The sequence below is a fragment of the Volvox carteri genome, assembly GCF_000143455.1.
Source record: "Volvox carteri f. nagariensis unplaced genomic scaffold VOLCAscaffold_59, whole genome shotgun sequence".
In the NCBI taxonomy this organism is placed as follows: domain Eukaryota; kingdom Viridiplantae; phylum Chlorophyta; class Chlorophyceae; order Chlamydomonadales; family Volvocaceae; genus Volvox; species Volvox carteri.
In genome coordinates this window covers 211,680-223,981 of record NW_003307602.1, presented here as the reverse complement: position 1 = coordinate 223,981, position 12,302 = coordinate 211,680, and the positions used below count along the sequence as shown (strand labels likewise).

At 54.3% G+C, this 12,302-nt stretch overlaps 2 protein-coding genes across 2 annotated transcripts in view; one reads left to right on the top strand and one right to left on the bottom strand.

The window, feature by feature from the left end:
* The first annotated feature begins 841 nt into the window (after nt 1-841).
* Nucleotides 842-2,263, top strand: VOLCADRAFT_107153 (uncharacterized protein). Its single transcript, XM_002956255.1, has 2 exons — nt 842-1,213; nt 1,681-2,263. The coding sequence occupies exon 1, from the start codon at nt 939-941 to the stop codon at nt 1,161-1,163; it is 225 nt and encodes a 74-aa protein (XP_002956301.1). The 5' UTR covers nt 842-938; the 3' UTR covers nt 1,164-1,213; nt 1,681-2,263.
* Nucleotides 2,264-7,423: 5,160 nt separating this feature from the next.
* Nucleotides 7,424-12,302, bottom strand: part of VOLCADRAFT_97235 (uncharacterized protein) — a gene marked incomplete at both ends in the record, with an annotated part of 8,542 nt that continues 3,663 nt past the window's right edge. The window contains 9 exons of the mRNA XM_002956206.1: nt 7,424-7,524; nt 8,293-8,317; nt 8,978-9,062; nt 9,666-9,907; nt 10,116-10,217; nt 10,386-10,553; nt 10,821-10,942; nt 11,238-11,404; nt 11,480-11,514. Of these exons, the coding sequence (XP_002956252.1) occupies nt 7,424-7,524; nt 8,293-8,317; nt 8,978-9,062; nt 9,666-9,907; nt 10,116-10,217; nt 10,386-10,553; nt 10,821-10,942; nt 11,238-11,404; nt 11,480-11,514 (1,047 nt within the window). The remainder of the gene's footprint in view (nt 7,525-8,292; nt 8,318-8,977; nt 9,063-9,665; nt 9,908-10,115; nt 10,218-10,385; nt 10,554-10,820; nt 10,943-11,237; nt 11,405-11,479; nt 11,515-12,302) is intronic.

Here is a 12,302-nt window from a genome sequence, read left to right as displayed (position 1 = left end):
TCGCACACAAACTCAACCAACGTCTCGCTCCACGTCGGCAATAGAACAGCACAACGCCCACCGCAACCGGACATAAGGACACCGCCTGCCACTACCACTACCGCCTGCCACTACCAGCGAGGCGTCCGCGGAGCAGGTGGGGACGGGAGAGGGCAGGGGAAGCAGCAGCGTGGGAATGGACGGACCCGTGGGTCATACAGCGCTCTTTTTCCCTGGGATGCTTATGTGTTAGCTGGTAGTAATTGGATGGTAGTTTGGCGGTTGGCACACCGAGACCTGCAGTCCAGCGCCCCTGTCATTGCCATGTCATTGTTCCTGGTGTGTTCGGTCTGTCTGCCTGTCTGTCTGTCTGTGAGTCAGTTTATCTATCTGTCTGTCTCGTTGCGTGCCGTTGTCTCGGCTGTTGACGTGTTTTGTCGTGTAGCTATTTCCCAAAGTCCCGTCACCTCCCATGAGGCCACATTGGCAAGTTGTTTAACGTGCGTTTTTGTTTTAGTTATTTGCGTATATTTGTATGTGCTTCTGCATGAAAAGGTAGCAGCAGCGCGCGGAGGAGCACACTCAGGCAGCGGGCGAACTGCTGCAGGGAGCGGGGGTCGCGGGGTGCCAGGCAGCGGAGCAGGTGCTGGAATGGCAGCTTGCGGATGCAGTACTGCAGCGGCAAGACCAGCCGCTAACGTTGCACGTGCCTCCGTCGCCGCCGTCGCCGCTGCCTCTGCCTCATACTCATCATCAGCAGCAGCATAATGGGCAGCAACACAAGCAGCTGCAGCTAGAGCTGCAGCAGCCTTCGGAGGTACTGGAGCCGCCCCCACCGCTGCCGCAATAGCCGCCGCTGCAGCAGCACCAACACGACCGGGGCCTGGGGCAGGAGACACATCCTCTGTCACGCCCCCATCCTGGATCAGCAGAAGTTCCTGGATGCCTACCCGCCAGAGATGGCTGCATTTCATAGCAGTGGTCGCATCAGCAAGGTGCTGACCGCGACCTACGAAAGCCTGAAGCCCAGGCGCAGCGGCGGCAGCAGCCGCAGCAGCCAGCGGGGCGGCAGCAGTGGCGGCCAGCGTGGCGGCAGCAGTGGCACCCAGCGTGGCGGCAGCAGTGGCGCCCAGCATGGCAGCAGCAGCCCTAAGGCACTGATTGGGTCGGTAACCCATGGGTGACCCATCGGTTACCCACCTTCAACCCCCCGTAGCCCATTGGTAACCCCCTTGTAAGTTCCTACCCAGCAGGAGGGGTAACACGGCCCCAGGGTAACCCCCCTCCGTTGCCCTGGACTATGGACATGGGCCTATAGGCTACTCATCTTATTTGCTGCGCACTTCGTGAATTCATTTTAAGGCACTTCGGTAAATGTACAGGTAACATGTACATGTTGAACCTACAGTATCCCGGTAGCTCGGGAAGCATCGTTCGCCAATATGAATTAAAGGCCTCTAACGCTGCAGGAAAATTTTAGTAGAAGATTTAGAACTATGTATGTATTCAGTTTTAGCGTTTGTTCCCGCTTTGAGGGCATGAAACTCCCGTGCCGTATTATTGTCCCTAATAAGATTATTCATTCGCATTCATACAGTTCGAAGTGGATTGGGGAACGCAATTTAGCTTGAAATCCATTGTGTCTCTGGCTAGTTCTGAAAAGAAATCAATCATGGATTAACAAGTTTCGGTCAATCGCAGACGCCTCCGCGCCAGGCTCTGCCAGCTGCAGGCTTGTGGCAAACGGCCGCTGAGGGGCGGCTGGACAGCCGGCGGGCCGGGACGGGGTTGGTTCGGTCGAGTCTTTTAGCCTAGTAGTGTGGCCTTGGGAGCTCAGAAGGGATAGTGCTTGGTGTAGGGGGAAACTAGTCAGCTGAGCCTGCAGGGATCTTCCCGGGTTCAGGAGGTAGCTACCTCTATAGATGTCGCCACATGAGAGTCTGAGAGTTGTTCGAAGTTCTTTGGATAGGTTTATGTGTCATGCGCGTGTTGCCCCGCTGAGGGCATTGGTGGGCAGCACGAGGGGGGTATAGTGGCCGTGGGGCTGGGGTTGTGTTTTTCTGCAGTGTAAGGACCCTTAGCAACTTGTTTCCGCCTTCCCATATCAACCATCCAGGAGAACAGAAATGAAGAGGCCACGCGTACGTTGGTAATTTAATTTATCCCAGAATCCCAGCCCAAAATAACCGTCATAGCTTAGATTTGAACCTGAGTGGAATCCGGAAGAGTTCATTCTCTATGGTATCACTTCAGTAAAAATAACTACAGCGGTTGAGGCAAGTCTAAGGTCGTAACAAGCTTATGTGCGACAAGCATGTGCTGTCCTGCTTGCCTGCAGAAACGCTGGCAAGTTCTTTTATTATTGCAAGGACAACTAGGGGGGGGGCTAAGTTTTATAAACAGTTGGGCACATCTGTTGGCGGTAGTACATCCTGTGTGCAAGACTGCCCCATCCCCAGTTGTGAGCCTCCGCTTCTGGCTCGTCTCGTTCACCTGTTGCTGTTTCATTATCGCCTACCCCGTTGGATACGGCCTCGTTGGTAATGGCAAATCCGTTTCGTCTGCGCGGACCTCGTCGCTAGTGCAGCTTATGTGTCAGGATGCTGCTGTCTTTGCGGCTCTGAACTGCTGAGCCTCGTCGATTCTGTAACACAAAGACTAATTGCCTCTGCACCGATTGTCTCTGCACTTATTCCGTCCACTCGCATACTCCACACTTCTGAATTCGAGCAGCTTCAGCGAATGACTGGATTAGTTATGTGCCCCAAATTCAGTTCGACTCCACACAGCCTTCTGTCTTCCAGCTGTGCTGGGCATCACGGTTTCGTTCATCCGCCTCCTGCTTGCGCTCAGGAGTATCTGCACTGCATTCAACATCAGGTGGTTTTCTGTTGCCGAAGTGGGTTGCTGATAAGTGTCGTTCTTCGCTGTTCGGCATGACTCAGCTTCGTACCACACTTGTTATCACCTGTACGATGTTGTTGCTGCGATAGGAAAGCATCGTGGCTCTGCTGGGTTAACTGGTCGGGTCGAGTTCTGGTACGACCCTCATTACCTGCTTCCGATGCTAACGTCGCTCCCTTGCCCTTTCTCCGTTTCTAAAGTTTTGACTACGCAGTTTCAAGGTAAACCGACCCCTCCATCCTCATCGACAGGCCTTCAGCCCTTTTGAGTGCAGGTTTTGCTCGTCGTGGGTTTGGTTACCAAACCCACACCAGCGTTATTTTACCAGCGTTATTTTTTTGCGGAATATATTCCGAATTCGGAATAAAAAATTGTTCGTGGTCCTGAAAGTTAAGAAAAAATAATGTTCCGACCGTACAAGTTCATTCCTCCAGCCAAAAATGGACTGTCCATGCCAAAGCCGCTAGAATCTTGTAGGAGACATACATGTTAACCATATCATAGTACTTTAGTGCCATGGATACTGTTAGGAAGCTCACGCTAGGGTTTAACAGGGCTACGGCTAACTTAAAGCAGAGGTTTTGGCCGGTGAATAGTACAGCGGCTGGAGGGTGGGGGGGAGGGGCTTTTCAATCGCTTGCTGCTGCGGCGCTATGTCGTGTCGTTGTCGTCTTAAGAAGTCTATTTATGCACGGGTATTTATATCATAAACGTTTTGGACGCATCATCTCATTATTTTTTCGGTTGTTCCATCCAAAATTCAAAAGTACGCTGTACACCAGGGTTGGACAGGACCTTCCTGAAATGGTCGGGTTGCCGGTTTTCCCCTTCCCATGCCCGTCGGGCCCACCCGATAGCGTTTTTGCATATCTTTCAATTTCTGTCGGGTGCCCCGATAGCCCATCCCAAAACCTGTCGGGTGACGCAAGAACGAAATTTCGTTGTGTGCCGCTTGAAACTACATTTATTCGTATTTTATATGCGCAGTTTCCAGTTCTCAGTTTGCAGTTCACAGTTCTGATATGCAGAACACACACACACACACACACACACACACACACACACACACACACACACACACACACACACACACACACACACACACACACACACACACACAGCAACACATGCACGCCTGCACGTCTGCCTGTGAGCATCAAGCTGTTTTGGTAAAGCTCACAGACTTACAGGACGAGGCAGCAAACGTTCAAAAGGGTAATGTAAAGCTGCATATGGTCTTTGTATTAATTGTCAATAAGGTCGAGATAAGGTAGTGTGCCCTTCGCTTATGTATCCAAGCATGGATCCCTGTACAGCAGAGTCAAAGGATAAAGAAGAAGAGGCAACGAAGTGAACGAATGCTACCACTACATTACATATTTCCATCCAGTTATATTTGTATGAATGCCATTATGTATCGCTGTAGCTGTCCGTCGCCGAAGGGCCCACCGACGACCCACGGCACCCGATCAGGCGGTCCTAGCGCCCCTAACCCTGTCGGGCCCCCCGACGGGAGCCCTCCGGGCCCCGTCGGGGGCTCCCGATGGCCGTTTGGCATTTTCCCCCTTTTTCGTCGGGTCCGCCCGAAAGCATTTTTCAAAGCCTGTCGGGATTTTCAGCACAAGTGCCATTCCTGTCGGGACCCGATCGGACTGTCGCACCCTGCTGTACGCTGTGCGCGATGGTTCCGAAGGAAGGCCCTCCCAAAATTTTAATTTACTGTTGTTGCTGAGCTGAATTGAATTGAGTTCCCACCACACAGTTGTTTTGGCTGTAGTGGCTGTGGACGACAACTCTCATGCAAATGGCGTCCTCACCGGGTTACCGTACTCTGACGTTTCGGCCGGGGTGTGTATGTGGTGTGTACGTGAAAGTGCCTTGCAAGGCCAACTCGGGCCGTCGTTCCAACGAGTTGTATAATTCGCAGTTTGACACATGCTAAATATTAAATAGAAGCACCGAACCGATGCACCCACCATCGCGATTTGCCCATGACCGCCTAACAACTGCCGGTCAACATTATTTTACGCTTCACAATGATGATTGGATGATATCATCGCGGCTCGGAAGAATCATTAAAACACACACACGCACGCCAGGCTGTATACGCAAAATCAAAAGCCCCAACCGCAGAACGTTTTCTCCAACCCACAAATGCCACCAGTAGCACTACCGCCGCTACCGCCAGCCGCAGCACAGGCCAGCGCGCTGATTGGCTTTCAAGCGCACATGCATACGTATGACCCGCACCGCACCCTATATGCCACTCATGCCATGAAGCACCACCACTACTACCACCACCACCACCACGATCTATCTTCCTCTGGCAGCGCACAGCCTTCTCGGCCCCCCTCACCTCATGGCTCCCAGGTATGTATGTATGTATGTACGGGCCACACACACCCCCTAGGTTACACCTTTGGAGGGTATAACGCAACTCTAGGAAGTGTAAGGAACACACACACGCGCATACACACATACACACGCATGCACACATGCACGCACACACATCACCATTTTCACGAACCAACTCCCACACCAGCATTCGTTCACACACACCATGCAGTCTCCGATCATGCGTGAATAAGCCAGTTCCATTGCCGCCTCCGCGTACCCCATACCCACACCATCCGAGACCCCCCACATCCCCCTTTCAGCCTCATTCAGCCCCCCATCCTGAGTGTACGGCACTTGTGCCGGCGACAACACACAATGCGACAACGGCACCTCCGCTCTGGCATTGCGCGACGTTGAGCAACGTCGCACCGAGGGCCACCACCGCCACCACACACACCGCCCAGCTACAGCCACAGCCACAGATGGAAAGGTATAACCAACAGCCTGCCGCTCTCACTCCAAAGAACAACTCCCAGAAATCTATATTCAAACGATTTCATTCATTATATTTTATATAATTTATATTTTCCTCCTCGTACATCGTTTCCATCCTTGTATATAAGCTTCTGTCCGTTGCCGGATCATAATAAAAACCAACCTCTGCAACCATTAATTAACAGCTCCCCGCCACCTGTACAGTGTTTTTTTAAGTAATATATTACTTTTAAGGAATAAAGAGGCCTTTTTGGCCTTTGGAAATAAGGAACAAAGTGAGGCCGATCCGTACATTTTCATTCCTTCAGCCAAAAACGTCCATTGCTGCCAGATTGCTCCGTAGTGTGCAGAACTTAGTATTATTGATCATAAAATAGATATGAGGGGCCGTAAGAAGGTCAAGCCCGTGAGTCAACGCGGCATAGCAGAATGTATGACCGGTCCTTCCATAGACAAACACGCAAAAGGCAACGACTTGAACGCCGAACAAACACAAAAACAGCAAGATAAGTCTAAAATTTTTCCTGATAAAGGCGTTTGGGACGGCGGTGCTGTTGTCGGTAATGCATCGGCAATGTTGCTGCCAGCGGCGACCGATGACACGGGCGCCATTACCCCTGCCTTCCATGGCGGTTGTGATCAGCATAAGCGCAAGCTGTCACCCAATCAGCTTGACAACAACGAATGCGGCGAGGCGCCCAACCCGAGTGCTCGCAGTGCCAAGCGGGCTCAGACACAGCGCATCCGCAAGGGCATGAGCACCTAGCATTGTGTGTGCGGATGTTTACCCAGGACCTGTTCGACCTGGGCACGTTCCCGTTCCATGACGCACTGAGGAAGTGGCTGGACAGCAGCAGCAGGGGCCGGTACATGATGAACCGGTAGAGTCCCAGTGTGCTGTGGTTTGCAGTGGCGGGTGACGGCCTTTGATTTGCTATGCGGTTGCTTGCTTTGGGCCTTTGCTTGGTCGGATTTACTTTTTGTTCACAAACAGTGCCAGAACTATCTATGCATGTGCATGAAGCGTGCGCACATGAACGAAAACGCGCCAACGCAGTGCGTGCCTCTTGGTCTATGAGGGGAGTTGTAATTTATCGGGGGGGTCTGGGGGGGGCGTAGCCCCCCCCAGCGCCCCACTCTTAAGGAATACATAACGGCGACGCTAGCAACTTTGTTACTTAGGTTGGAATAAATTGAGACCCCCCCTAAATGAAAAAAAAATCACTGCACCTGTAAACTCCGTCCCGAGCGGAGCGACGAGCCGATCAACACCTTTTCCTCGAAGTGTGAAGATTCCAGAGAGATTCGTTGCTTTTACGGCAGTGCCGTACCGTACACGTCACCACATCAAACATGCTGCGTGATTCCTGCTTGCTGGATCTGGACCTGAATCTGGAATCTACGTAGCCTGACTCACCTTTTTGAGTTTTAAACACACATCGCCTGGATCTGGATTTCGATCTGGAACTGAATCCTGCCAGGACGCACCCGTACACAATCTTTGCCTGTCTTTCCCGCCCATCTCCGCCCATCGGCGCGCAGATTTATACCACAGATAAACTACTGTTCACATAATCTCTATATATAGTATAGCCGTTTTGGTGATGTGTACGTCGTTGTACGTCGGCGGCGGGCCAGATGGGCCCCCTAGGGATTCGTTCCGTCGTATGTCTGTCTGTCTGTCTGTCTGTCTGTCTGTCTGTCTGTCTTACGCACTGCTGGCCCCGGCTCCGTGACCTTGCGTCGACGGCAGCATACTCGACCCCGTGAAGGAGTCCCCTGCTGCTCCTGTCGCTAGAGAGCCCAGCTCTGGAGGGGGGGGAGGAGGGGGAGGAGCGGGAGGCGGCGGAGGACCAGGACCAGGAGCAGGAGCTCGTTGCAAGACCGGACTGATGAGAGCCGCCGGCATGCGCTGTGGCGGATGCGGCGGCGGCGGCGGCGGCGGCGGTGGCAACATCAACGGTGATGACGGCGGCGTCGCCACCGGCACTGCCGTCGCGACGGCGGCCATGAGGCGCTCCAGGTGCGCCTCCACAAGGATCGCTGGCGGCCTGTTTTGGGGCTGACGTTGCAAGCAATGAAGCGCCACTGCCCGGTAGGTCTCCGGGCACGAGGGTGGGAAGGCGGGGAAGATGCTGCTATAGCGGGGGCCTTGGTCGGTGCGGATGCCGGCGCGGCGGCCGTGGTAGAGCTCCCATAGCATCACACCCAGCGAGAACACTTGGGTGGTTGCATGTATGTATGTGTGTTGTGTGTGTGGGGGGGGAGGTAGGGGTATAGCGGTGTAGTGATGTAGACGACGACAAGCGGGACGGGGGAAAGGGGGGAGGGGGAGGGGGAAGGAAGCCGGTCAGGGAGCGGCAGAGAGAGAGAGGAAGAGCGGGAAAGGTAAGGGGAAGGGGAAGGGGGAAATCGGAAATGGGAGAGCAGCTGGATTAGAATGGCACCTGGATTCGAAACGGCGACTTCAGACAACGACGGACCCACAGCAGCAATCTTCATGTGAACACTGCTGCTGCTGCCTGTTCGCGCCACTACTCTGCTACGGCTGCCCAACGTTTCCAACCACCCACTCACCGTCTGATGGCGGCCCGACTTGGCCCTGAAGATGGTGGTGGCGGTGGGGCGGTTGGTGATGGTGGGTCCAACAGCGGCCCCAGCAAAGCCAAGTTATCAAGCGCAGGGGAAAAAAAGAGGGAGAGTATTCTCACGAAGGGAAGAGAAGACAAAAAATAAAATTAGAAAGTAGAACCTTATGTTAAATCAAACGCGTACGGTCTTACGAACGAAACTCTATAGACCCGGTGTCCGATTTTTATTAGTTTCAATATTACATAGAAAAGAGGACGGCAGGGGACGGGACGAAGAAGGGACCGCAATTCAACGCGCAAATTAAGAATCAGCTGCCAAAGTCCTAAAGCGACGTCGGGAGTGTTGTACGTATGAGCGTTTGCATGTGTGTGTATGTACGTATGTATGCGTGACGGCAAAGGCCACAAGCTGCAGGGAAAAGTAAAGACGAGCAACCCCGTAGATTACCCCTTCAACTGTAATAATACTTCCAGACAGTCGTTGTGCTGTGCTGTGCTGTGCTGTGCTGTGCCGTGCTGTGCTGTGCTGTGCTGTGCTGTGCGTGCATGCAATCATACGTGCATTCATGCATTCCTTCATGCACATGTACTTTTTGATAATAAATATGAAAGAGTTGACTGTGAGATTGCCGCGTCTATAAAAATGGTCCTGTTGTCGTACCCTGTCGTACCTTCATGACTACTGCAGGGCACATGTAAAACATGGTGCCCATGCGCAAGTTGCTCAGGTGGGTTCGATTCTGAGGCAGCATTACACTGCGGTGGGGTGAGTGGGGAGTGGCAAGTGGGTGGGAAGGGGGTTGGGCGGGCGGGCAACCAGACATAGAAATGCTGTAAAAGCTTATTTATATATAAAATATAACCCAAACCACCAAATTAAAACAAAGCAATATTTTTTTCTCTTCTATTCAGCCCTTTCCTTTATTTATTTAATATTTCATGTGTTATTTCTCCTCATTTAAAGGAAGTGAACTTCCTTGTAATAGGATAATTTATAAGAATTTAAAACGATATAACCACCTCGCTTGCACCCACCATCCCTGCTGCTGTCCGCGCGATGAGACACAAGTCTCGGGTTGACGGCGACTTCCGAGCGACGAAGCGAAGTAAGGGGCGGAAGAGGCCCGGCAGGAAGGGGGCCTAGGCATCGACCCCGGTGGCCGACATAATCTTTTGCCACACAGCAGAGCGATAGCTTTTTTTTATATAGCTACCACGACTGCTCCCTTAATGATGTAACTGTCTCTCTAGAAAGTTAATAAGAAATTATCATGCAAAATTGAAAAAAAAACAAAAAAAACATCCTCCCCCTCCTCCTTTTCATCATCCCCGGCCCCACAGCCACCGCCCCACCCCCACCTCAGGCCGAAGTCCCCAACCTTGACGATGTACCCGGACGGCTCGTTCACGTCCCGCTTGAGCAACACGTTATTCGGGTTTAGGTCTGTTGGAAGGAGGCGGGAAAAAGCGGGGGGAGGACCGCCAATGTTATTCAGTGTGCGGCGGCGTACTACTGTCCCCAGCACCTTCTCCGATTCCTCCTCATCCTTCTCACCACCCATGCCGACTTTTGCCGACCATCGGTGGTGACCAAGGGAGTCCTAGGGAGGGGGATTTAGGGTTTTAAAATCTATCTTTACAAAACCCTAAAACCTTAAGGAGGGGGTTGGGAAAGAGAGATGAGATGAGATTTACGACTTCCTGTTGTCAAGCTCTCTTTTTGGCAATACCCCTCACGTCAACTGATGATGGACAGACAGACAGACAGATGGCGACGGAACCCACAAATACTCTCTCTCTCTCTCTCACCAAGTTGACCACGCCAGGCGACGGCCACAGGGCCTTATTGCCGTACAACTTCCTCAGCGGCCCGCCGTCAGCATACTCCTGAATGATGTACAGCCGCCACTCCTGCACGTGATGTCGTACAACACCCGTACGGCACCAGTACGGTGAAAAAAACGACTTATCAACAGCAATACCACTACCACCGGCAAAACAGCAGATATAGTCCTACCGCCCACTTATCGAACCATCCTAACCCCCACAACCACTCAACCAACACCATCAACCACCCACCAGAATCTGCGAGAGGTCCCGCTCCCTCTCCCGCTCCCGCTCCCGCGGCGGCGGCGGAGGGGGCATACCGCCGTCCGGAACCTTCTCCCGCTCGCCGGAGGTCGCGGAATTGGGGCCCGTCACCGTCCCCAGCGCGCCCAGCGGCTGGAGCTCACTCGAGTACGTCGCCTAAAATAAAAACGCGGTTATCGAATCAGGATTTTGAAAACGTGCAGTTTCTTTTTTTAATGGTATTTGCGGTGTGTACGATATGCCGTCCGTGTAGACAGCGCACTGTGTTCAGCACATGCACGGCAGTAGCGCCACAACCTTCACACTAACACATTAACTTGCTAATTCACTGACCCTCACTCACTCACTCACTCCGCCTTGATTCCTGGTCCCCAGCCTCATTCCCCCCACCTCGCCCGGTGGAACCCCCTCCCCCCCCCTCACCACCACGTTAGGGTGGCTGATGCTGGCACACAGCGCCGCCTCCTGCAACGACCTCCGCCTGTTGTCGTCGGAGGCGGAGAACACCAGCGTCTTCACCGCCACGGAGAGCCCCTGCCAGGTGCCTGATCAGGACATACGGAACGGAGGGAGGAGAATCATGATCGTTGGCAAGGAAACACCAAAGATGAACTGCCGGCCGGTGAGGGAGGGCGGCGGCGGGGAAGGGAGGAGGGGAGGGGCACCGAGAGGGCCTTCTTACTAACAATCCACAACATTGCAGTAGCAGTCGCAGTAGCAATAGCAGTCGCAATAGCAGTAGTAATAGCAGTAGCAGTAGCAGTAGCAGTAGCAATAGCAGTCGCAGTAACAGTAGCAGTAGCAATAGCACTAGCAGTAGCAGGTCTTGACGGCTCTTACCTTTATACACGGTGCCGAAGGACCCCGAACCGATGACCGCCTCCAGCCTGATGGCCACATCCCGTACACTCGCCCGCAGCTCCTGGGCCATACGGCCCAGCTCAGCCTGCATGTCGCCAACACCGCTAGAATCAACACCACTGCTGCAGCCGCGGCCGGACGGGTCGCTGCAGGGGCCAAAGGCGGCACCATCGGCGGCGGCGGCGGCAGCGGCTTCACCGTCGCCGACCGCGTTCACGCACTCTTCACCGCCGCCATCGGCGGCGCCGCCGCCACCCTGGTTGTTGGCGTCAACGCGAGTGGACAGGACGCGTCGAAGCAATCCGGAGCCGGCGGCGGTGCCCCCGGACGCGCAATCAGATACAGACGCGGCTTGCCGCGACTGGCCACCGAAGCCGCCGGGACCCCTTCCCAGCATCGGCGATGGTATGAAGTCTGTGTCCGATATCTGGCTGCCGGTGCCGCATCACCTGACGTCATTCGCACCACGGACGTCACCCGCATCACGGACGTCACCCGCATCACGGACGTCACCCGCATCACGGACGTCAACCGCACCACGGACGTCACCTGCACCACGGACGTCACCCGCATCACGGACGTCACCCGCACCACGGACGTCACCCACATCACGGACGTCACCCACATCACGGACGTCACCCGCATCACGGACGTCACCCGCATCACGGACGTCACCCGCACCACGTACGTCACCCACATCACCGACGTCACCCGCATCACGGACGTCACCCGCATCACGGACGTCACCCGCATCACCGACGTCACCCGCACCACGGACGTCACCCGCACCACGTACGTCACCCGCATCACCGACGTCACCCGCATCACCGACATCACCCGCATCACGGACGTCACCCGCACCACGTACGTCACCCACATCACCGACGTCACCCGCATCACGGACGTCACCCGCATCACGGACGTCACCCGCATCACCGACGTCACCCGCACCACGGACGTCACCCGCACCACGTACGTCACCCACATCACCGACGTCACCCGCATCACGGACGTCACCCGCATCACGGACGTCACCCGCATCAC

What these genes read in the sequence shown, in the direction of transcription:
- VOLCADRAFT_107153 (XM_002956255.1), top strand. Translation starts at nt 939, where the DNA reads ATGGCTGCATTTCATAGCAGTGGTCGCATCAGCAAGGTGCTGACCGCG.